Consider the following 25,678-nt stretch of genomic DNA (forward strand, 5'->3'; position numbering starts at 1 on the left):
CATTTCCGTCCCAGAAGGAACCCTCCTCTCTAAATCAACTGCTTTATTCATCTAATTGTGCACAAACATTTTGCATATCGCTAATCTGAAGTACTTTTGTGGTTGCCTATGTGAACTTGTTCATATCTAACTCATGTACAGCCTGTGTATAAAGCATGTACAGCCTGTTTTACAACCTCAATGGCTGGTATAGCACAGTATGCTAATTAAATAAGGCCGTAGCAAAAAGAGTGGAGCAGACTGGAGAAATATTGAAGAAGACTTGGAGCATCTATGCCCTCAAAATATAATTCATATTTCAAAGTTAAAGGACTCAAAAAAGAGAAGTAATGATGTCAGTAAGAAGACAGGCCCAAGTGGAAGAAGGGTCCATTTTTGATAAGGGGAAAGGCTGTTGTAACAATATAATTATATCCTAAAAGGAACTAACGATGGATGGATAGAAGTTATCATACTTGAAAATACAGTGTGTTATTGAACAGCCTAATTAAGCCACATCAGTCCATTTATTCTAGGTGATTCAACAAAATAGAAGATACAAATAGAAAACACTCAATTTTTGGATATATATTTAAATTTCATTCCAGAAATATCCGTATCAAATGAAGCGTGTGAGTTTAAGTTATGATGTAAATCTGAACAACAAATTGGCACTTACACAGGGGCAGTTAATTTATTTGATAAAATATTTTTATAATATTTATAATAGAACAGTATCCCTGAAATTGGAGAAAAGAGAAACAAAAATAACTGACTTTTAGGCAGAATCACCAACTTAAAATGAGGAGATAGGGCAGCAATTCAACCTCAAAAGGTTTTAAATTCTTTAAAAAGAATTTTGGTTTAAGAGAACTTTCGTTTATATCTAAGAAATAACTGAGAAAATTTAAAATGTTAGGCTTTGCACCCCTGGGTCTTGTTGACCCTTAGAGGACCTCAGATCAAACTTTGAGAACTGCTAATTAGAGAAGCACAATAATTCATCAATCATTGGAAAACGTTATAAAGGTAAATAGGTTATATTCAAGAAGAATGTAATCAGTTCTGGGTACGTATTGATAGTATAGAACAATATATAGTATTAAGAGCATTAACCACTGTATCACCACAGCTTTTGGAATGCAGTATTATAGGCTGACTCTGCTCTCTGCCAGAAGTTTGTTTCCTTCGATCCTGATGGGCTCATGGTTAATTTCAGCCTTCCATCCTTCTGAGATCAGTAAAATGAGGACCCAGATTGTTGGGGCCAATATGCTGATTCTGTAAAACCTCTTAGACAAGGTTGTAAAGCACTATGAAGTGGTATATAAATCTAAGTGCTATTGCTACCGAATATATATTCTTGCTGGCTGGAGAATTCTAAGATTGAAATTTATCTAAAACTTACCAAGGTTGAGAAACACTGTCCTTGATATATATAAAACAGGAAAATATCCTGCTCTTTTTTGTATAGTTTATTTTATATTTTCTAATTCTTGCTCATTCTTCTCCGATTTCATATTTCTACACTTCATTTCCAGTAGAAGCAACATAGCGAGCCAGGAATTATTGGGTTTTTTCTTGCTGATCAGTCCTTGCCCTCCAGCATAAGCATAGCCAGTTCATATGCCCGTTGATATAGAGGGCTACCATTTCTGAGCTGCAAAATTACATTGCACTAAATAGTATCAAGGATTAGATTTTTCCAAACCGTTTTACTGCTGGTCTGGATTTTTACAAAGGAGATATGCTAGAGCCAGCTCAAGGCCCCAATCAAACTGAAGTGGCTATAGAAGTTAAACCAAGGAGCAATGAGGACTTTTCCCCTGCTTTCTCTTTAATTGGAAGCAGGGTTATTGTGCCTTGTGAAGGAATATGGGGGGAAAGACTAGGGGCATCAGATTTGGTCGCAAACATCACTAAATGGTGTTGTAACGACGAGGCAGTCGAGTTATTTGATCATGAACAACTGAATCATGATGATCTTTATTGGAGTATAGTCTTATATTTATATACATTTTTAGTTATCCTCCATCATTGGTTAACTTTGGTTACTGCTTAACTTTTGTTACTGTTTAGTACAGTAATTCATACAATTATCTCTAGTTAATGTCTAACATATGTTTACTTCCCCTCTCTAATCCTCCTTTATCCATAGATTAGTGACTTTGTTTGCTTGAGTTGTATTTGCTTGGAAACATTCTTTATCTGAGGTTTGCCATCCGAGATTGGAACATTCCTACAATTACAACTTACATATCCTCGTTTTTTATTTTAAATGGAGGATTCAAAGATTTATGAATGTATCGCAATTGAAGAGGATTAAGAGAGGGCGAAGCGGGACGAAACAATGCGAATAAATTTGGAATACATTGAATAAAACAACAGGTTGCAATTAGTACAATAATAATAATTATAGCATTAAAAAAAACTGTCTGAGCCAAGACCAATCAGGGAGCCAATTGGTTAGTCACTCAAAAGGTGAGTAATGAGCATGGATATTATTTTGAATGTATGATTGTAAATTGGCAAGCTCACCCTCAATAGTTTTATTCAAAGAATGAAAATGCACAGCACATCCACGGTGTCCAACTAACATACAGAACCCTCCCTGATGGGCTAAAAGATAATCTATGGCAAAACGCTGCTGTAAGACATCTTGATTTAAGTCTTCTATTTCATGCTGCAAATCACGAATAATAGCAGCGGTAGCATTGATGGATTTTCAAGTCTGCAGGTGAGACCAAGAACAGATTGTCTGTTTTCTTGAGCAATTATGCCAGGATAAGAGCCTAGAGTAAGGACTCCTGTAACGGCCCCTGCCAATGCACAGCCAAATGTAGAACCAGAAGACAATTGTGTGTCAATAATGACTTCATCATTACATGTAGGCCCCAGAGATGAATGCCGCTGTCGAGTTGATGGGAGCGTACCTATTTGAACAGGTAGAGTAAAATAACCTATTGATAATTCTGAGGATGAACATTAGTAGCATATTTATCAAAAAAGAACCACATATTAGGATCCTTAAGCTGCCAAGCAGCGTATATTGATCCTGTATTAGATTGATCAGAGGCATTAAAAATAGGAAAATTGTCAGGATACATATCAGGAGCTATATTAATTCCATGCAAAGAAGAATTAAAGGTACCTGACAACCAATAGTAGTCAGAACAATAACTATAATTCCCTAGCTTTTTTAATATATGCTGAGTAGCATCATAATCAGATCAATTATGAAGCCAAGTGTGTTTAGCGTGACAACAGAAACACAGACCCCTTGTAAATTGACTAACTTTCAAGTAACGCCAATGGACAGAATTCAATTGCATAGCGGGTGTAGAAAATAGCCAGGAGTGTGAAATAGATTGTAGCTGTGAGACAATAAATGTAGAAGACATGATCAAGTTAGGGGTAAAAGAAATTTGACCAAATGCCATTGGGGGCTCATAGTATAAAGTAATATTTGTGCCATGGGTCATAAACATGTATTGGGCATGACGAACCCACAAATTAGGGTTAAGACGAACCACAGAAGTGTCATTTTGAGCAGAAACACCATTAACCATAAACAAGAAAATACAAAGTAAAATGGTAACAGAGTTAGCAGTAATAATAGCAAAAACAGCAGCAACAAGATTTTCAGGAGTCTGAGGTAATGAGGTCTGTTGCAGTTGTTGTTGAGCTTGATATGTAGTAGATTTAACCTGGCCCCAAGTGATGGGTTGCGGGCGCATCGACCTTGGAAGACGGACTTCCATGTTCAGATGAAGATTGAAATCCAGAATCGGGTTGTGAAGGTCCTGATGTCATACCATGATACGGACGAACACAGCACGCTGGAAACCACACTGCTTATCGAGTAGAAGGATCTTCCACGGTGGCGTAACCGTGACCCCAGGTGATCAGCGGTATAGCGCCTTTCCAGGTTGGATCTGGAGCTTGGCGATACTTTACCAAAGGCCTTGCTAAAGATTCAGTAGTTCGAAAATGCAAATTAACAGGTGAGTCTGCAAGAGAATCTAAAAGGGTTAAATAATTCCAAGTATATAATGCTACAGCAATGAGATTTTGAATCTTTTGCAGATGGTAAGGACCAGACTCAGTTTGTAATTGTTTCTGAAGCAATGCCTTAAAAGTACGATAAGCTCGCTCAACTATAGCTTGACCCTGAGAGTTGTAAGGAATTCCACGCACTAAAGTAATATTCCATTGACAAAAGGTTTGAAATTCCTTACTAATATAAGCGGAGCCATTGTCAGTTTTAAGGAGGATTGGCAATGAGAAATAACATCTGAAGTACGTTCATGTTTTGAAGCAGTAACCCAAAGGAGGTGTGAATGAGTGTCAATAGATGTATGAAGATAACAGTATGGCTTAAGGGTTGAAAATTGAGTTACATCCATTTGCCAAATTTGATTAGCTTGGGTTCCTCATGGGTTGACACCCACTGGAAAGGGAACTGCCAGTTGCTGACAAGCTGGACAAGCACGGACAATATCCCGGACTTGAGATAATGAAATTTTAAATGGCTTTGCAAGCGATTTGGCATTTTGATGAAAATAAGAATGACTAGCAACAGGATCAGCAAACAAAGACGCAACATCCTTTAAGGATTCATCTGCCTTCCGATTTCCTTCAGTCAAGGCATTAGTAAAGGGAGTATGACTTCAAATGTGTTCTACATACAAAGAATACAAGCGAGTTTCCAAACTATAAAGATAAAAACAAGGATAACAAATTCTTATCCAAAGAGAGAGCACAATAAGAAAAGGGAAGAGATTGCATAGCTAAATACACATATTGAGTATCAACGATCAAGTTAATAGGTTGGTCATTGAACAATCATAAAGCCAAAATCACAGCAGCCAGCTCAGCACGTTGAGCTGAAGTCTGTGTGGCAGTAAATTTAGAATACCATTGTTGTTGAATCTGCCAGACAGCCACACCCCTTGTAGGTGATCCATCAGTAAAGACTATAAGAGCTTTAGAAATAGGATTTCGCACAAAAATGGAAGAAAAGGCCAGATTTAAAGTAGTAGTAACCACTATTCTAGGATCCTTGGGTAAAGAATACAACAAGTTTCCCACATATTGAGAAAAGGCTATCTCATATGATTCTGAAATCATCATCAAATGCTCATGTTCAACTTTTGTACGCTATGCTAATGAGATCCTCTCCTGTAAGATGTAAGGCTCGTTTACGATCTTTAATAATCAAATCCTCTAATGCTGATTGATAAGGATGTTTTTAGGCGGAGTAGCTGACAAATTAATCCGCTGAATGTTGACCGCTTGCGGGGACGCATTAGAATAAAGATATCCCATGGGTAAGGGTGTAGTGGGAAGAATAGCTAAGCAAAGTCCTATTGTTAAGGATGTTATCCTGTCCACATATCGATGCTTAAACTTATTCAATATTTCTTGAAGGCATGTTCTTTGAAGATCAGTTAATACAACTAGATCTCCTGGTGATTGTGCTCCCTTCAAAGACTGAAATAAGGGCAACATATCACCAGTTTTAATGTAGAAGAATGGGCGTGCCCAATTAATAATGCCAAGTAATTTTTGCCATTGTACTAATGTATATGATTTCTGTACTTGTAATTCAGGAACAATTGGAATGGAGGAATTGTGCAACATTCGATGTCCTAAGTAAGTATAAGGTTCTACCTTTTGAATTTTGTCTGAGGCTATATACAATCCCTGTTGTGCCACAATATCCGTTAACTCTTTTAACAACTTAGATTCATCAAAATCCGGGGCTGCTATCAATATATCATCCATATAATGACAGACTAAATAGGAAGGAAATTTATTCTGAAAGGGTTGAAGGGCATTATCCATATTGACAAGTGTAGGGGAATTAAGCATTCCCTGAGGCAACACTCGCCAATGATATCATTTTGTGGACATGCTAGTATTAAAAACTGGGACAGTAAATGCAAATTTTTCTTTGTCTTGAGGCTGCAAAGGTATAGTAAAAAAGCAGTCTTTAAGATCAACTACCAATAATTTATAAAAATTAGGAATTAAGTTAGGATTTGGTAGACCACATTGTAAAGGACCCATGGGTTGGATACATTTATTAATTTCTCTTAAATCCTGAAGGAGATGCCATTTCCCATTTTTCTTTTTTATAACAAAAACAGGAGTATTCCAAGGACTAGTAGAAGGTTCTATATGACCAGCAGCCAATTGTTCTTGAACCAATTGTTGTAAAGCAGCGAGTTTTTCCCTTGATAATGGCCATTGTTCCACCCAAACGGCGTAGAACAGAGCCATTTAAGAGGAAGAGCCATCATCAAGAATCAAATGGGCATTAAAAAGAGAAGGGATATCACGGCCCCAAATATTAGTATGAATATCTAGAATGTATGGTTATAGGAAAAAGAACTTACCAGCAGATGTTGTAACATTAATTTCTTGAACACTCTGCCAAGCAGCTGTAGAACCTCCTATTCCCCACAATGAAGAAACTGTCATTTTGGGCCACTGTACTGGCCACTGTAAAGAGATGACAGTAACATCGGCTCCAGTATCCAATAACCCTTGAAATGGTTGTTTATTAAGGAAGAGCATTAACAAAGGACAAGAGGAGTTCAGCTGATGAAGTAAGCCTACAGATAAAGAAGTTGATCCAAATCCTGCATCCCCACAATTACCTATACCAGGAGATGGAATTTCATATGGAAGAAGCAATTGAGCAACAGAAGAATTACAAGGAAGAACTTGAGGAAGATTCACCCAAATCTGAATCATGAGGATACTAGTGTAATCTGAATCTATTACCCCAGGCACAACAAAATAGCCCTTTTTGTATGCAAAAGAATGAGGCAAAATTAAGCCAACTAATCCCGAAGGAAGAGGACCTTTAAATTGAGATGGAACTATTTTAACTTCCATAGGAAATTTAAACTCAATTTCCTCTTGAGTGATTAAATTGATCCCAGCGCTACCGGCTGTGGCTGGGGAGGAGTGAGAGAGACTGCTGGAGGAATCAGAGTGATGGGAAAGGCACGCTTTGGATTCTGGATGGGTGCCACACCCATTGGCAAGTTTCCCGACCGAAACTGACATTGATTGGCCCAATGAAATCCCCTTTTGCAAATAGGGCACTTCTTAGAAGGACGATTCTGAGGCATAGAAGGTGTAGAATGACAGTCCTTCTGAAAGTGGTCAGGCTTCTTACACTTAAAACAGTTACCAATTGGTCGCTGTCCTTTCTGAATAACAGCTGCTAACATATGCATTTTATAAGTTTGTGATCCAATATCCTGGCAGATTCGCAGCATATCTGCCAGAGTGTAATGAGCAGTAGCCTTTAACAGCTGTAAAGCTCTTTTACAATCTGCATTAGCATTTTCAATAGCTAACTGGCGAAGAAGTTCACCAGCAGCTTCCTGATGACCAAACTGCTGTCTAATTGCTTTGGACAGACGCTCAACAAAGTCAGCCTAAGGCTCATTGGCATTCTGTCGAACGTTTGAAAAATTTGCTCTAGGTTCTCCAGCTTGGGGTACCTTAAGAAAAGCACAAAAGGCACATTCAGAAACAATAGTTAACGTAGCTGGAGGAAGAACAACTTGAGTAGGAATTATACCAAACGGTCCAGAACCAAATAGCTGCTCAACTGTATATGCTCCTCCTCCTCCTAAAGCAGCAGCTTGAGCATGTCTCATATATTCACTCTCCCAAACCACATATTGCATGGATGTTAAAATCATGCAAAATATATGCTTCCAATCTTCAGGGATCATTGTATAACCATTTTTTATTCCTTCTACAAGTCCTCTTGTAAAATTACCACTAATCCCATAGTCTATAACTGCCTTTTTAAACTCTCTTAAGATCTGATAAGGCAGACCCTCCCATTCTGCTACTTGCAGTTCTGCTCCCTGACCAGGACGATATTGTACTGGACAAACAGACAGTAATTCTGCAAGTTCTGTTCCTGAGACAGAGACATCCCTTTTACAAGTCTCTACCATTTTCTGAAAAGAAGACTGAATAATAGAGTCAAGAGGCTTTTGCCCTGTATCTGTAGGAGCTGAGGGAATTGAAGATATATGTTCAGGTGAAGAAGGGGAACAAATGACAGCATTAGTATAACATGAAGGTGGAGGTGTTAAAATAGAAAGTTCATTGTGACCAAATTTTTCAATTGCATGCCTACATAAATGCCACACATGCAAAACTTCTATTTTTGCTCAAGGTTCAGTATGCAATGTTTTCCCAATACGTTCCCAATCAGTTAATTTTAAAGACCCCTTTTCTGGGTACCATAGGCACTGAGCTGCAATCTCCTGGACCAGCCGTAAAAGATTTCTCTGTGGTACCTCGGTATTATTTTTCTTCAATAAATAGCCTAATTCATCTACATGCTTCCTTTGTTCCTCAGAAAGCGAAGACCCCATACTTACAGAAACCGAAAGGTTGAAGAAACCACAAAGGGTTGAAGGTGCACCAAATCCTTGCCGGACAAAATAAGAGGGCCCCTGTTCATGCACCACTTGTTGTAACAACGAAGCAGTCGAGTTGTTTGATCATGAACAACTGAATCATGATGAACTTTATTGGAGTATAGTCTTGTATTTATATACATTTTTAGTTATCCTCGATCATTGGTTAACTTTGGTTACTGCTTAACTTTCGTTACTGTTTAGTACAGTAATCCATACAATTAATTATCTCTAGTTAAAGTCTAACATATGTTTACTTCCCCTCTCTAATCCTCCTTTATCCATAGATTAGTGACTTTGTTTGCTTGAGTTGTATTTGCTTGGAAACATTCTTTATCTGAGGTTTGCCATCCGAGTTTGGAACATTCCTGCAATTACAACTCTACAAAATGGCTGCAAAACAATATCATCCAAGTATGAGATACCTATGAAGCAGTCTAGTTGGAAGAAGGAGCAAAAATACTGGTGGTTAAGCAGGACGAGAATAGGGATTATTTGGGCGACTACAGGACCCACACAGAATTAAGGCTAGCTGTTACTGTAGTAGGAAGAAAGAAGTATACAATTCTCCTCTACCCTTTTCCTAGCTATTTTTAATTGCTACATCTTCAGAAGGTCTGCTATGTGGCATGTTTCACTTTTGAGTATGGAGGGAATCTGAGGCATTAGCTTTGGAACTCAGAGAACTCCAGTGTCTCCTTCACATCTTAAGGTTTAGACATTTGTATGTACGTATTTATAATTTAAGTGCTGCAAAGTACAATTTTTATACAAACATAATGCCTAAATTATATGTCATTTTCAAAAAAGCAAGCTAAGTGGCAAGAAAAGGTACATTATGTTATGACCTACAAAGAAAGGGAGATTGGAATAGAACTTTTCTAGCTAAATGTTAGCTTCTAATAAACCTGTCCTTTTTCAAGTCCAATTCTATTCGTTTTCTCTTTGCTCACTTAATCTGTTGTATAAAGCTATTCTTACTCTAGAAACCTGTAGTGCTAGAAATGATGCTCCAAATACAGCATTAGCTGCTTTTAGTAGGATTTCACTGCCTTATAGCATTGGTCCCCAATTTTTTTTGCACAAAGGACCAATTTCGTGGAAAACTATTTTTCCACAGACTGGAGGTGAAGTATCATGCAACATAGATCCCACACATGGGCAGGTTCACTCACCTGTTGCTCATCTACAGCTGTGTGGCCTGGTTCCTAACAGGCCTTGGATAGGTACCAGTTCTGCTTTATAGGACTTTCATGGACTGAAAAAAACAAAAAATAATGCTTTTGAATGGAAGAAATTGTTTGCACAAATCAGTGGAGAAATTGGGATTGAAACCCCTATCCAATTTCATGACAGTTGTGTTGTTTTTAGTTTGCAACAAAATCATCTTACCAATACAGTTATTTCTATATTGCAAACTGGACATCCAGCTTACCGTATTATAGGCTTATTCACTCAGCTTCCCAGCCCTAGTCAACTAACAAAGGTTAGGCATAATCCGCAATTGAAAAGCAGCCGTTGAGTTGGAGACTTTTTCATGATAACATGATTGTAAATGAGATTGGAAAGTAGAAAATCTTGCAAGAAGGCAATGATAGATACACCTGAATTGTTGCAAAAAAACCCTATACGGATGAAGATCGAGAAGTCACTAGAAATTAAACTTGATTTGAAGGAGATTTTACTGTATGTTAATTGCAAACTGAGAACACCATCAGTGGTACATATGTTGGAAAACAAAATTATCTACTGATTGCTTAAAATTTATATCCTTGTTTTTGTACAACTTTAGGTAGACAGTGTGGGATTTATTGCATTTCAATACAATAAATGTGTCATGTAGGTTCGGGGGAAGAGGATAACACTTGAGACCATCATTCAGCCATAATCTGAAGTTTTAAGTTTGACAATTTCATGAACAATTTTTAGGAATCTGTATGAAACAATCTATTACATGCCACACTGTTTCAAATGGTTTCATCAAAAACAAAAGTTGTTATTGTGAATTTCCATCTAAGCAAAAATGCAGAGAGATTTTATGAAATACTGTAAAACCGAGGTCCCTTTTATCATCACTGTACACCATACTCCTCTGGCCTCAATTTTCTCAGATCCCTTCCTTGCTACACCACCTATGGTATCAGTTCCCCCAGAACATCTGAATTTTGGTCCATAAAGGGATCAAACAGTTCTTGCGTGTTTTGATTTGGGCACAGACCATCCATCCCAGTTCCCATATTCTGTGTACAGAACGGTTGTGCTTCTAAAGTCATTCACAAAAAATCCAATGTATCTCCATGTTGAATTTTTGTGGGGGGGAGGGAGGACAACAATGTACAGGATTGGAAAAGGTCAGTTTACATTCCAATTCCAAAAAAAGGCAATGTCAAAGAATATTCAAACTATCACACCATTGCACACATTTCAGATGCTAGCAAAGTTATGCTCAAAATCCTACAAGCTAGGCTCCAACAGTATGTGAATCGAGAACTACCAGAAGTAAAGACAGGATTTCGAAGATGCAGAGGAACTAAAGATCAAATTGCCAACATATGCTGGATCATGGAAAAAGCTACAGAGTTTCAGAAAAACATCTACTTCTGCTTCATTGACTATGCTAAAGCCTTTGATTCTGTGGATCACAGCAAATTGGAAAGTTCTTAAAGAGATGGGAGTACTTGTTTGTCTCTTGAGAAACCTATATGCGGATCAAGAAGCAACAGTGAGACCTGGACACGGAACGACTGATTGATTCAAAATTGGGAAAGGAGTCCGGCAAGGCTGTATACTGTCACCCTGCCTATTTAACTTATATGCAAAGCACATCATGAGAAAGGCGGGGCTAGATGAATCACAAATTGGAATTAAGATTGCTGGGAGAAATATCAACAACCTCAGATATGAAGATGATACCACCCTAATGGCAGAAAGTGAAGAGGAACTAAAGAGCGTCATGATGCAGGTGAAAAAGGAAAGTGCAAAAGTTGGTGTGAAATTCAACATTAAGAAAACTAAGATCATGGCATCTGATTCTCTCAATTCTTGGCAAATAGATGGGGAAGAAATTGAGATAGTGAGATATTTTATTTTCTTGGACTCCAAGATCACCATAGATGGTGACTGCAGCCAAGAAATTAGAAGACGCTTGCTCCCGGGGAGGAAACCTGTGGCAAATCTAGACAGCATACCTAAAAAGCAGAGACATCACTGCCAAAAAAAGTGTGTATAGTCAAGGCTACTGTTTTCCCAGTTGTAATGTATGGTTGTGAAAGTTGGACCATAAGAAAAGCTGAGCACCAAAGAATTGAGGTCTTTGAACTATGGTGCTGGAGAAAACTCCTGCGAGTCCCTTGGACTGCAAGGCAATCAAACCAGTCAGTCCTACAGGAGATCAACCCTGACTGCTCTTTAGAAGGCCAGATCCTGAAGATGAAACTCAAATACTTTGGCCACCTAATGAGGACTCACTGGAGAAGAGCCTAATGCTGGGAATGATTGAGGGCAATAGAAAAAGGGGATGACAGAGAATGAGGTGGCTGGATGGAGTCACTGAAGCAGTTGGCATGAGCTAAAATGGACTCCAGGGGATGGTAGAGGACAGGAACACCTGGAGGAATGTTGTCCGATGGGTCAGACATGACTTTGCAATGAACAACAATGTACAGCTGTTTTGTTTTTAAAACTTCCCAGTCTAGTCTGTAGTATTCCCCATCAAAATACTGATTTAATCAATCCTGCTTGGCTTTTTCAAAATTAATTATGTTTGAATAAGTGGTACCATCTGTGTACAGCTCCTTCAAAACTTTCTAATTCTATTTAAAGCATGACTAGAAATTGAGCATAAGAAATAATCATATTTATTACCTGCTTCTGAGAGTGATCAAACCCCTATCATGCCAATTAAAAAATAATTATGGATTTGTCATTCAGCAAAAGTATAATAAAAGCTATTGCGAATATTATAAGCTATTAACTGGTTTGAAAGTTTATTTCCAACTAAAATATTCTCATTTGGGTTGCAACCAAGATCTTTTGGTACCTTGTTCAAGTGATTTCTAGAGCTCAGTTGTATTCAGAAATTTTGTTCTTCATTGACATACAAAAGATGTCAGATACTTAAAACTTTTAAAAAAATCAATGTTCGGGTTTTGCGGAAGTGTTAATTTGCAACCCAAATACCGTACTTTTTAGAAGACGGATCTATTAGTATCTATGGGCAGATCTCCCTTCCTTATAGAAAGGAACAAAACTCTAGGGACACAGACAGTCTCAAGATTCATTTTCGAAGACAGCTTGGCAGAGAAATCCAGGAAGCTAGGCAACCTCTTCAATTAAGCAAAGGCACTCTTTGTAAGCAAGCAAGCCTTAAAATCTCACGCATGCGCATTGGGCGATCCCGATTTTCCCTTGCGTGAACTTCAAGAGCCGTAGGAAGAGCACAAGAAATCAAGTCCTCTCCTTCCGGGTCGGATTCTCTTGAACCTGTCTGTAGTGTTCGTCTTGCATGATGGCTGCGCCCAGCCGAGATGAAAAGAAAAGGAAGCAGTTCGGGAATCGTTTCCTCACTGATGCGACTCGGGTTTTTCAACACAACGCCTGGTAAGTAACGATTCTGGCTGCTTCTCTCTAACAATCTATTTTCTGATCCGTTTTAGCTACTCCATAGTTTATGCCAGCTCTCTACGCAGGATCTCACAAAGTAAAACAAAAACGCATTATCTGCTTTGTTCTCTACACTTACATTAATGCTGCATCTTAACAGATCGAAAAGATGAAATGTTAAGCTTAGTTGACACAAAGGAAGATAAAATAGTAAATAAAGAGACACGTTCAGCTGTTTATGAGCTGTAATCAAGGGCTTCATGAGAAAAAATGGGGAAATGGGTACACATTGCTTGTTCTCATCTTTATAAAGCCTTATGGGCACATCAAGCCACCAGCTATTTTAACTCCAATTTTTATCTTTCACTGCAAATTCCGCTGCTCCTAATAGGGTGCAACTGAGGATACATAAATGATGTCACCACACAGTGTCATCTTATTTCAGAAGATAAATACAGCAGTCCTTGTTAACAACAACTATTGGAACTATTTACTCTGTTGCAAAGGGTCGCAGTCCTTAAGCAGAATATCACATGATTGTGATGGGTTTACCTGCCACTTCACTATCACTTTGATAGTTAAGCAAATATTAATGTGACTGTAACTTACAATTTTATTGCGTGTCTCCATTAACACTGCTTGTCACAAGCCAGTTGCAAAGAGCACAAATGTTAATCATGTGACCCCAAGATTCTGCAACTGTTGCCTGTATTTTAAATCCTGCCATAACTTCAAGCAAATCACTCAAATGAGGCAGTCAATAAGCAAGGTCTATCAGTATGTAATTAGCTATATTTACATGATATAATTGCTGGTAACATTAAATTTTGCCTTGGATGTACATCACATGTCCAAAAATATTTGCCCTTTGTATGTGTAGTTATTTTGTCCGATGGCAGCTGTATGCAATATTAGGCCTGAAAAAGTGGTTTATTTTTTTAATGAAGTTTTTATTTAAAGATTTTACAAAGATTTTAAAATTTGCAGAAACAAAAGAATTAGAAAAAAAGAAAAGGTTAAAAGAAAAAGTGAAGAGTACAAAAAAGCAAGAGAAGTATTTAAAGCAACTTTGTCTTGTTTGCATCAATTATTCTTAGAAATTACCATATCCACCCTCCATATTGCATATATAGTTGCTCTCCTCCCATAAACAAACCTTTCTAATCAATAAATTCTGCATTAATTTTTTTTTATCTTTACAGTCTATTCCTCTGTTATTGATGTTTCTGTAGCCTTCCATCTTTGTGCTAAAGAATTGGATTTTAATACTTAACAATTAACTGTAGTGGATTAACATTTCTTTTTTATAGGGATAATGTGGAATGGTCTGAAGAGCAGGAAGCTGCTGCACAAGCAAAGGTCCAAGAACAGAGCATGCAGTTAGTACCACAAGATCAACAAGGTACTACAGACTATATAATGAAAATTCTTCCTTTTATATATGACAACCCCATCAAATAAATTAATAAATAAATATCAGAACCATATATATTTCTATCAAAGGATTTTTTATAAAATTAAAAGACAAACATGAAACAATATAGGAAAAAACAAAGGATATATCAATATCAATAAAATATTAATCTCAATCTAAAAACAAGTTTGCATTTAGTTCCAGTGAAATCATTAGGACAGATTAGTGAATAGCTTCATTCTTCATGATATCTATATTTGACACATATATTAAGGGTTTCCTAGTTAAAATATCATTTTTTTAAAAATATATTAGCTCCTAGCATAAGTATCTCTTAGCTTCAGAGAACTGGGATTCAGACTAAAGGTTAGATATTATCTGATTTTGAAGATGTGCTTCTTGGGTGTATGGGAAACTCGTTACAACAGCAAAAGTCTTAAATGAAAAGGCAGTAATTTAAAGCAAATTACTGTGCAGAGTTTCTGCTACACTGAAGATATCATTGCTAAATTATGTAATTTGTGAGATTTTTTTGTAAATGGAATTGCTGACTTATTATCCTCTGTCTTTCTTGTTTAAAGATGCTTATGAAATCAATGCCAACATGTATTGGGATGATTTCTATAAAACCCATGAAAATGGATTTTTTAAAGATCGCCATTGGTTGTTCACAGAGTTTCCTGAACTAGCTCCAAACCACGCTCAAGGTCAGATTGCCATACATAATTCTAAGGAAACTGTGAAAAACATCAAAAATTCAAGTCTTAGAAGCTACTCTGACAAACTTTGTACAAGAGATAATAAAGATTTGGAACATCTGGATCCAGAAAGAAAGAATAATAGTAACATCACCCATCAGCTGCAGTCAGAAGATAAAATGGCATCACAACTACAGGAAGAGAAAGTAATAAAAGATGTTAACTTCCCAGGATCATCTGCTACATACAGAATATTAGAGGTAAAAACACGGCAAATCAAAATTTAAGAATGAGCATGCTGCCTTGAGTGCACAATCCTAATTGACTCAGCATCCTTTTTAGGAGGAGTAGCTACTACTATTATGCAAAGCATCAAAGAAGCACATCATTTCAACAAAAGCTGTAGTTTTTTATTTCAGTCATAATTACTCACAAACTTACTATATGCCTTCAATGGTGCTGCCTGTGAGTCTTGCCAGATAATGTGTTTTGCATTTGAAAAGTACAATATGAATGGGAAAAGATATAGGAATGAATAGCTGGCAATGTTTTTAAACCTAGGATGGTTCTTAAAGGAAACTACATGACTTTTCTGAAGAAACTCACTTATTTGGACTAGTAAGATTCGGTTGTCTTATATTTCATTTACAAGTTCAGTCCATCCCAAAAAAAAGAACTAGTTGCTGACGTCAAAAATAACATGTTAATGGCACACATGAAGAATATTTAGGAAACAAGCATAGATAATAAAAATTATTTCCAGAAGGGAAACCACAGTAATCTTTTGGAATGAAAGTAACAAAAGCCTTCGGATATCTCAAACTATTTAACAATTTTATTATTCCATTAATTTTTATCACAGCAAAATAATTCAGATCTATTTCTTTTATTGACAGGTGGGATGTGGTGCAGGAAATACGGTCTTTCCTATCCTTCAAACCAACAAGTAAGAAAAATTACAACTCAAACATATAGATTGCATAGATACTTTCTAGCATTGTGGGATCACTTAGATGTATAATCCTTTTCACCTCATTTTGAATAATCTATTTCCAATTTGGGAGATTTTTCCCAAACATTGAAGATTAAACTTCTGAAATTATGTAGAGTTTATATATGCATATTTATAATAATACAAATAATTTACACATCTGACATCAGGAAAGCCCATCAATTTACTTAAATTGCATTTTTATAAATTTCAAAAGAGGTCCTCTTTGGTGTAATGATTTCTCTTTCCATATTTATGGAGTTCTTATAATTGCCCCTCTGAGTGAAAAACCATTTCATTTATGTTTTCTAGAGTTTGACACTTGGCTAACATAATTGCTTCTATATTATGTTAAACAAAAAACATATTGAATGTGATTTTAATTCAAATTATGATCTTCGGAAGTCATATGCTGCTCAAAGTCAATTTATTAGAACAGTCTAGGTAGATTTAGTAAATAAATAAAAAAATTATTGCAACAACAGTGGACATTTTGCTTCAATTTCTAGTCAAACTAGTTTGATCCTAGTTAACATATAATTCTGCTTAACTAGAGAGTAAAGTTTTGAATTGAAAATTTATCTTTCTATTGTGCCTAATTGTCATGGAGTCTTCTTTTATTCCATATTTAGCCGCTTTCTAATGGAAAACAGTCACTGTGCTAGATCCTATCTTTGGAAACTCTGTAGCAGCTTGTCCCTTCTAAATAAAAAAGTGTTTCTGATAAAACTTCTATTTCATTTCAGTGATCCAGGCCTTTTTGTATATTGTTGTGACTTCTCTACTACAGCAGTGGATCTTGTCCTGGTAATTTTAAAAAATGATGTCATTTTTTAAAAATTTCTTAGCTAGCTTCCTTTATTTCTGAAAGTATGTAATTGTTATGGTCTCCTAACATAAGTCTACTAAAGATAAGAGTAGAGATATTTAAATAATACATCACCCCGTAAACAAAAAATAAGAACAGTGAGAAGGGTGAGTTCAATTTATTATTAACTCATGAGTCCTCTAATAGAACATCAATCTTCATTAAAAAAAACTTGTTTTTTAAATGCTGTTCATTTGTGAAAATATGCAACTGTGTGAAATAGAACTATTTATCCCTTAAAGGTCTCTGGTATGTATGTGTGTATGTATGTATATATGTATGTATGCATGTTCAGGGATTTCCCACAGAAATATGGATGGTTTGCTATAACAAGTTTATGCATGGATTGGAACATCTAGAAAATTCCTGGTGCAGCTTTGAGGTTACCTGGGTGAGATTTGGGCAAGTTGCTCTCTCTTAGCTTAATTTATTCCACGGGTTTCTGTGAAATAAGAACTGCTATAAGAAAGATAATTGTGTGAACATACAGGCCCATCCAGAATATGATGCCTCTCGTTGCTTTGCCTTCGTTCATGACCTGACCAAGAATCAGACGCCTTTTCCAATGCCAGACGAGAGCCTTGATGTGATAGTTCTTATCTTCGTCCTTTCATCTATTCTTCCAGAAAAGTATGAAATACTGATGTTACATATTATTTGTCTGACAAAGACATGTGCATTGAGGAGGGATAAAGATATGATGACCTGTTCCAAAATAAAACTTTTGTAGTGAGCCTCAGTAGACATTGACTTTTTTCTCTTTCTTTTTCTCAGAATGCAGTGTGCAATCAATAGGCTTAGCCATCTTCTAAAACCTGGTGGAATTATTTTATTACGAGATTATGGCCGGTTTGATCTAGCCCAACTTCGCTTTAAGAAAGGTAGGGTGAGGGCAAAACTATGATATTTAAAAAGTATTATCACTCTGCTTCTCATTAAAAGAAATTACTAGCCATTTTCATGAAACTAGATATCAAAGTGGTTTGAGTAGATACAGAACTGTTTGTTCTGCTCCATTAATAAAAACAGCATGAATGACAACTTTTTTTGAGTTTCTGAAATCAGTGGCTTCTATGGTTTGTACACCAATGGTGATTCATGATGATTGCAAGAAGCACTATTAAAAAAAGGAATTAAATCCTATAATCATCAGATCCAATGAAATCTGGTGTTCTGTTTTAACATTTTATGGGATTTCAGATGAGTACCCTGAATTTTTGCGATATTCTATTTTGAGATTTGACATATTTTTAAAGAAACAAAGTTTTAATTTTATTTTGAGGTTTTATGAATATCATTATGGAGGTCACATGTGCAGATGTAATCACAGACATTGCACTGCCAAACCCTAATGTGTGATGATCTTCAAAAACTTTAGATAGTGACTTAGTAATTCACACTAAATAAACATCGAAATCTATGTCTTAGTTGATAAAAACTGCTTTTTCTTGTTCTTTCGTGGGCTAACATTTTCGGCTTTTAACCATGAATTACTTGTTGCCATGCAGGAAGTGGTAATCTTGTTCCAAATAATATGCAGACTATGTCTTTAGCAATATGCAGATTCAAATATTTCTGACAATGTGGGAAAGTAAAAAATTTGGAACAGTTGCTTAATGTTATTTTCAGTGTTTGACAGACATACAAGCAGTTCTGAGGGTAAAGAAATCACTTGTAGATTGTGTGAGGTCTTTTTCAGCCAAAGACCACTCTGGTTATTGCTAGATTTCTGCATATGGTTCAGCAAGCACTGAAGTACCACTGTGTCCTACTGTAACTAAAGAAAAAAAACTATTGTCTTTGCTGAAGTATTTTGACAGTGAATTGATTATTACTGCCTTTACCTTTTGGGTGGAGGTAGTGGGAGGCAGAATGAAAGAGGAACAAATGCATTTGCAGTCAAATCTCTTTCCTCTCTTCAGGTCAATGTCTGGCTGATAATTTCTATGTGAAAGGAGATGGAACCAGAGTTTATTTCTTCACACAAGGTAAACAAATAGCAGTTTTACATAACGAGGCTTGCAACTGAGTGGAATTCATGAGAAGATGATCTCATAGTTTTGGTTGAGAATCTTCATAGACAGATCTTATAGCTTCTTCCATTATTGTTGGAGACTTACATTCTGATTGGAGCAATACATTAATTCTGAACCATTATAGAATCAACTAGGATACTAAGTTGTCACCTTTAAAATTATCTGATCTACCTAGTTATAAAACTACATGACAATTTCCCATGAGAAATATGAGGGAGGGGGAATCTGTGGTACCACACATCCACAACAATCTCCCTAAAAGCCTTTGACTAGTCCCTGTGAAATTCCCTCTAAATTGTTTAGTTTACTTTATTGTCATTGCACCTTGTACAACGAAATCAAACACCATCAAATTTTGTCTGACCAAAGATGGTTTCCTACAAGGTAAAATTTTAATGATCTGGCTGTGTTGATATTTTTGAATTTCATTGCCATATAGTGAGCAATAATTAATTTAAACTTTTTTATAGCTATGAATAAGAAAACATAGGTAAATTAAATTCTTTCCTTTGTATCATAGATGAGTTGGATTTTCTGTTTTCTACTGCTGGCTTAGAGAAAATTCAAAATATTCTTGATCGCCGCCTCCAGGTGAACAGAGGAAAACAAATCACCATGTATAGAGTCTGGATCCAATGTAAATACCAGAAGCCACCAGGAGATAACAAGTCTGTAGCAGAGAGAATTTCTTCAATTATTAATTGAACTTAATGAGATCTCCTTTTCTGGGAGAATGTGCTATACAGAAAGTCATCATGTATATGATACATACATGTAACTCTGTTGTACTGTTCTTGGATGATCATTGCTTTTTGATGGTGAATTTTTTAAATTTAGAACTGGTCAAATTCAGTCTACCTAGCATTTGTAATGAGTTTGATATATTGCACGAATTTTTCAGAATTCTCATAACTTATAATTCCTACAGAAACACCTTCAATCCCAGTTTATCCATTGCCAAAGTCATTTTCTTATGTGGCCTGTGAGAGGTCATTTCTTCTCTAGTTTAAAAAGATTATTAAATTTTAAAGTGTGCTTTTGGCCAATACTGAATTCCTTTAGGTTTTGAGATGCTTTTCCAATTTTGGAAGATCTACAACAGCAGTCTCCAATGTTTCTGGCTTGCTGGACTGGTGGAGATGGTGGCAGTCTGGGGTGGGGAGAGGGGATACTTTCATGCATGCACTGCTTCCAAAAATGCAGTTTTGAGTGCACTCACCTATTGTTTTCTCTGACCAGTTCTCTGCTCTTAGATCAAATTTTTCAAAGTTAAATTGCTGATAAAAATCATGTTCTTCTCAAATTCTTGCATTGTTTCTGAATAGGCATGGCTCAGAATAATGACTAAGATTATGCTTGCCTAAGTGTTTTTAGCAATATCGTTCCCTGTTAAGCTAGGATACAGAGGAGCATATATTGCATGGAAATGATATGGACAACAAGTATAGAACAAAAATGAAACCATAAGCATAATGGTGTTGAATATGTGCTTGCAAGATTAACAGGTATGCTTATTTGTTATTTGCTGACAAATAAACAGGTATGCTTATTTGTTATTTGTTTTGCATGTCATGCTAAGAATAGGCTTATGAAAGCCTATTCTTAGCATGACATGCAAAACTATGACTAATGTGTTTGACACTAAGAGCATGTGCAATTAGAATTATAGGAATTGGCAAACATTGAAAGTTATGCTTATTTTTAATAGTGTTGATGAGCCTTGGGATACACTTCAGATATACTTAAGCTAAATATTTGATTAAAGATGTGGGATAATGGGAGGACGGGACATAGGCAAATGTTCTATAAAGCCCTGAAAGCCACCCTTTCCTGTGTTCTACATCCATCCATAATCTCACAGATCAAAGTTTTCAAATAGACAGCTCCACATAATCCTGTTTCTTCCTATAGTGGGATAGTGTATTCAACTGATGTTTACATGTCTTCTGGACCATAAGTAGATGTGTTCCATTTATGAAGCTCTGCATTTTACAGGCCCAGTTTCAAAGAGTGTTGCCATTTTAGCACAGCAGTACCACCCTGTGAAAGACAGAAGACTTGTATTTAGTTAAATAGCATTTATTGGCAAGAACTTCCATATTACTACCCAATTTTCCATCTTAGCTGCAAAAGTCAACTGCAGCAAGTTTGATTTTTTTTCTTGGGACCAGAGATTTCATAGGTCTGAGCAATATCTTTTATGTGGATGACAACTCATTGCAGTGTGTAATGGTATCGTAAGGCTTACTTCAGTGCCAAATGGCAGTTAATACCATAAGATCAGTATCTGTATAAATATAGATACTACATAATAATCCTGGAAGCTTTTGTTCCCTGTTCTGAAGAGCAAAGGACTTATGTTATCGGTAGGAGTGTCTGTGGAAGATGAGAAGGTGGTCTGACCAGGATAAAATTATAAACCACCTTTTCTCTCTGAGGAGACTGGTATAATTTATTTCTTATCATGTTTTATCTAAGAGATCTTTTAGAAGTGTTTACAAGTTGCCATAGTAAGCAGGATATATTTGGGATTCTTGCCAAGATGTAGGTCATAAACATTATAGGCAAATGATCCAAAATGAGGCATGTGCACACAATTCTGAGTAACATGACATTTAGTTATGAGAACTCTACAAACATCCAGATTAGATTGGGCAGCCTCCCCCCCCAAATTATCCAGAATAGCATGGTTTTCTCCAGAGATTGTTTGTTCGGTACCCAAAGGCTAGCTCAATTACCCATTTTGTAGTCATCTTATAAACTAGATTCAACAGCCTGGTCTGGTTTCTTTTCAGAGCAGCATTACACAACTTTCTCCTGCCATTTCTAAATTATTTCTGCTTTACAGTTAGGCAATTGGGTACAAAGAGTCAATTCACTTCCCATCTATGCTTGTTCTGTTTTCTTTTGGGTGGAATGATACAAATTGATAATACTGTTTGATCCATTTTTATGGACTTTGTCTTTTAGAATGTTTTAAACTAATAATAATAGAGATAACCTGATCTACAAAATGTACCAATTTCCTCATCACACTGAGACTAAGATAAATTCAGCGTTCAGTAATCAATTAAGGACACTATGAAAACATGGATATTATTAAGCATAGTCTGTAGTATGACTTGTGTAGCTTGAATCATATTCAGGCAAATAGTATGTACATGTGTTCATGTGCCCATGCAGTAACCAAGTAAGTAATGGTACTATCCTGTTTTTTTCTGTCATTCAGTTATGTCTGATTCTTAGACATTCCTTGGAACTGAAGTTCCTGTAGTTTTCCTGGCAAGTTTTTTTCAGAAATAGTTTGCCATTGTGACCTTCCCAGGACTGAGAGAAAATGATTAGTTAAAGATTATCTAACTGCCTTGTGATTAAGGCAGGACTAGAACTTGTGGCTTTCTGGTTCCTAGCCTGCTGCCTTAACCACTACACCAAACTGCCTCTCAACAATGTGGTGCAAATGGACTGTATCAGTACAGTTATGGCAAGAAATGCTTATTGATCAGCCTGCCTCACTGCCATGATAGTAAGAATGCTGTTAAATACACCAGGAGTTTTATTGGGTTTCTCTGAGTGAGGATGACATGTATGGCTACAAACTGATTTTTTTTTCAGATAAAATTGCATATGGCTGGTTAATTAAAGTAGAATCACTTGTGAAATTTGAAAACTGCACTGTTGGGTATGAACTGTTGTGGAGGCTGTTGCTGAATGCAATTGCAGTATGACTGCATATTGCAAAGAGATTGAGGTAGTGTCTTCTTTAAATAGTTGCACCTTTTATCAAAGAGATGATAGTCTTCCAACTTTATATAAAAGAATCAGATGGGTCAAGACTCTAGATTTAAGTGCTTTATTCCTAGGAAAACACAAATACATTAGAGAAAGGGGTTAACATACATAGACTACAGCTGTTGTAATGAATTATTTTTTGTGTCCACTAGACTATAGAATATTTTGTGTAGGTGTCCTTTTTGCAGTAATCCTCCAGTTCAGTCTCATATTTTGAACAATTGTATGAATATCACATGGCCAGAAAATCATAACCACTTGCCATAATCATAGTATATATGATTATGATAAATTGCACTAGTGTGTAATTTATAATTAGCATTTGTACAAGTGATCATATTTATAATACATCATCAAGTTTATCTCATTGTAGGTGCATGAGATGGATGCAGCTTTTTTTTCTCTTTTATAACATTCAGTAGCATGGAAGAGAAGATCAATGTTACATGAAAGTAATAGCAAAGTGGAAATTCTTAGCCTGGAAGAGATTTGAATGAAGCATTAATGTACTTTTGGAATACATCATGTATTCTTTTTTGTTGCATATGCTAATGTTTCTTTCCTTGATGGTACCAAACCTTCCAATTTAGTGTTTAATCAATAAGTGTAGATACAATACTTTATCCCAAGAACAACAGGGATTCCACACAAACAAGGAGATGCAGTTGGGATTTAAGATGAAAATATATTTGTCTAATTATTTCTTCTGCTGATGGAATAATAGCAAAAGGCTATTCAGAAGACCTTCAAAAGGCATCATACATAATACCTATTTTAACCTATCACTGCATGTTTCTGATAATAGAGCTATAGACCGAATGTTTTTTATGTTTCTTCTCAACAATACACTTTGAATTTACCAAGTGATAAGCAATAACATTTGCTTATCATTTGGTAAACTTGTATTTGACTCAGATAGTTTGCTTGTGACTATTCATGAATTTCTCATTGTGTTTCAAATTAGTCTCCAAAATATTGTGATGATTAAAATGGAGCCAGTTGCTTGAATCTTTAAGGGTCACAATTATCACCATATATGTCTCTGAGCAACAAAAGGCAGGGCATAATTCCTTAGAGGATAAGATGGTTAAAGGCATAGATGTGCATTTACAAAGATGATTTCCACTATCAATTTTAGAAAACGGAAATTCTATCAAGAGACAAAGAATAAACAACACAAATATGATTCTATTACTGATTTTAATAGACACTTGAGGATCATAAATGCTTAATGTTTATTAACATAAAAACAAGAGTTCATTAACTTTGCAGTGTACATATCATTTTGCTTTACTCTCCATTTGACAGATTTTTCAACTAACTGCATGCTTCCAGTAGTTTGCCCCCTTCTCCATCAACCTTACAATGCAATTGCAATCCTGTAAACTTTATTACATTCAATAGGGTTTATTTTTGAATAGACCTGCCCTTTTAAGCTTTCCCCTAATGATTCCGGTATAACAATCTGCATTCTGTAGCTGAATGTGATGAAGTTAGATATTGTTTCGAATTTTGTTTTACACAGTAACTTTCCTAAACACTAGTATTCTGTTGTACACCTTCTTTCTTACTAAGGACACATCTTTAAAGCTACAGTTCCCTTTATATATAGCAGCCTGACTCCCGGTTTGCTTTAATCATACTGATAACTCTTCAGGCTCTTGGGTCTCCTCTCTGGAGAAGCATCATAGCCTGAGTACGACCATATCAAAATAGCTACCTACCTTAGGGTCCTCTGTCAAGACAACCTCCCTGCCACGCCCCTTCTTGGCCGCAGAAGCTGCTTTTAGGATTTCTCTCCAAGCTGCACTGCTCGAGTCTTTGTTTTGCAATGACTGCCATGAAAAAAGGAGTCCCTTGGCCAATTCTCAAGGAAAAGAATCTGATTTCCCCCTTTGACCTGGGGACACGTCTCCCCTCGTTATAATCCCACTAAGACAAGATAAATTATCTCAACCCGCTTAACTATTATTGCTCGTGCAGCTACACATCCATTTTTTAGGTCCTCCCTCAACCCCATCGCCACACCCCATGCTTTTAGCACCTCCTTGCACTGACCTCTCCCCTCCCCCAACCTTTTCTCACCACCACTATCACCACCTCCCCCCTCCCACACGTGCAAATCTCGCGAGACAATATGCATTTTCACAAGTAGTGCTTTTCCCCCGTTTTTTTTTTTTTTGCACCAATCGATCCAGGGCTGGGCTTAAAAAATGACCAAGTAAAGAAGGGCGGGGGGAAGGGGGTGTAGAGCAGGGGGAGAAAAGTGAAATGTGGGGGTGCCCCTCCCCCATCGATCGCAACTTGCAATTCCCTAAACACATACACCTGACTAGCCTTTCTTTTTTGTAACCCCCTCTCCCATCCCAGCCCCCCCTCCCTTTCCCTCTGTAATCTGTTCCTTGGGGGAAAGGCGGTGAAGAGTCCCTCATTCCTCCCGGGAGTGAAGCTACCTTTGCCGGGGACAGAAACTACGCGAGCCCGAGGATTTTGCGGCCTGTATTTCTCCCGGGTCTCTGCTGAGACGGCACTGCAGCTCCTTTTCCTCAAAATTACCCCTCTTTCTCTCCCTCACCACCTTCTCCTTGTGGTAAAAAAGGCCCCGCAGCTGGCTAGCTAGGAGTGAAGCCGAGCCACCACAGGTGAGATGCGCCCCGTGAACCTCATCCCCACGTTGTTGGGAGAGAAAAAAGGACTCACTTCTCTCCATAGCTATCAAGACTCTGGCTAGTAGGCGGGTGAGCAGGCCCGTCTCCTTTCCGGTCTTCCTTGTAGGCCTCGGGGTTGGGACGTGGTGCTCCTGCAACTACTTAAGCCTCTTTGGCGGTGATGTACG

At 36.9% G+C, this 25,678-nt stretch overlaps 2 protein-coding genes and 2 long non-coding RNA genes across 12 annotated transcripts in view; 2 read left to right on the top strand and 2 right to left on the bottom strand.

Annotated features, from left to right (window-relative positions):
• Positions 1 to 1,793: 1,793 nt before the first annotated feature.
• Positions 1,794 to 12,899, bottom strand: LOC148124137 (uncharacterized). 3 transcript variants are annotated; one of them, XR_015740067.1, is made up of 3 exons: positions 12,306 to 12,899; positions 9,617 to 9,699; positions 1,794 to 2,912 (listed from the first exon to the last, which is right to left on the bottom strand). It is a non-coding gene; the product is annotated as an uncharacterized LOC148124137 (long non-coding RNA). The 3 variants fall into 3 exon arrangements; XR_015740068.1 differs by having other exon boundaries at positions 12,481 to 12,857; XR_015740066.1 differs by lacking the exons at positions 9,617 to 9,699; positions 12,306 to 12,899 and adding exons at positions 3,795 to 4,001; positions 6,381 to 8,856.
• A 10-nt stretch (positions 12,900 to 12,909) lies between these two features.
• On the top strand, positions 12,910 to 20,353 carry LOC113447862 (tRNA N(3)-cytidine methyltransferase METTL2-like). 5 transcript variants are annotated; one of them, XM_026718305.2, is made up of 9 exons: positions 12,910 to 13,040; positions 14,354 to 14,445; positions 15,039 to 15,415; positions 16,052 to 16,101; positions 16,893 to 16,953; positions 17,505 to 17,644; positions 17,789 to 17,895; positions 18,937 to 19,002; positions 19,571 to 20,353. In XM_026718305.2, the coding sequence occupies exons 1-9, from the start codon at positions 12,946 to 12,948 to the stop codon at positions 19,753 to 19,755; spliced, it is 1,173 nt and encodes a 390-aa protein (XP_026574090.1). In that variant the 5' UTR covers positions 12,910 to 12,945; the 3' UTR covers positions 19,756 to 20,353. The 5 variants fall into 5 exon arrangements, with proteins under 5 accessions (XP_026574090.1, XP_087772380.1, XP_087772381.1 ...); XM_087916254.1 differs by having other exon boundaries at positions 17,562 to 17,644; XM_087916255.1 differs by having other exon boundaries at positions 15,132 to 15,415.
• Positions 20,354 to 20,687: 334 nt separating this feature from the next.
• Positions 20,688 to 25,677, bottom strand: LOC113447863 (uncharacterized). 2 transcript variants are annotated; one of them, XR_015740065.1, is made up of 3 exons: positions 25,543 to 25,677; positions 24,567 to 24,677; positions 20,688 to 21,090 (listed from the first exon to the last, which is right to left on the bottom strand). It is a non-coding gene; the product is annotated as an uncharacterized LOC113447863 (long non-coding RNA). The 2 variants fall into 2 exon arrangements; XR_003375667.2 differs by lacking the exon at positions 20,688 to 21,090 and adding an exon at positions 21,813 to 23,320.
• The window catches only part of TLK2 (tousled like kinase 2), a 63,767-nt gene continuing 63,099 nt past the window's right edge, over positions 25,011 to 25,678 (top strand). Inside the window, exon 1 of one of the 2 annotated variants that reach the window (XM_026718301.2) lies at positions 25,011 to 25,484. The gene's annotated coding sequence lies outside the window, so the exon portion shown is untranslated. Of the gene's footprint in view, positions 25,485 to 25,574; positions 25,674 to 25,678 lie in introns of those variants that run through there. The other variant, XM_026718303.2, reaches the window with a different exon arrangement.

The sequence above is a fragment of the Pseudonaja textilis genome, chromosome Z (genome assembly GCF_049901715.1).
Source record: "Pseudonaja textilis isolate UNSWEBS1 chromosome Z, rPseTex1.2, whole genome shotgun sequence".
Classification (NCBI taxonomy): domain Eukaryota; kingdom Metazoa; phylum Chordata; class Lepidosauria; order Squamata; family Elapidae; genus Pseudonaja; species Pseudonaja textilis.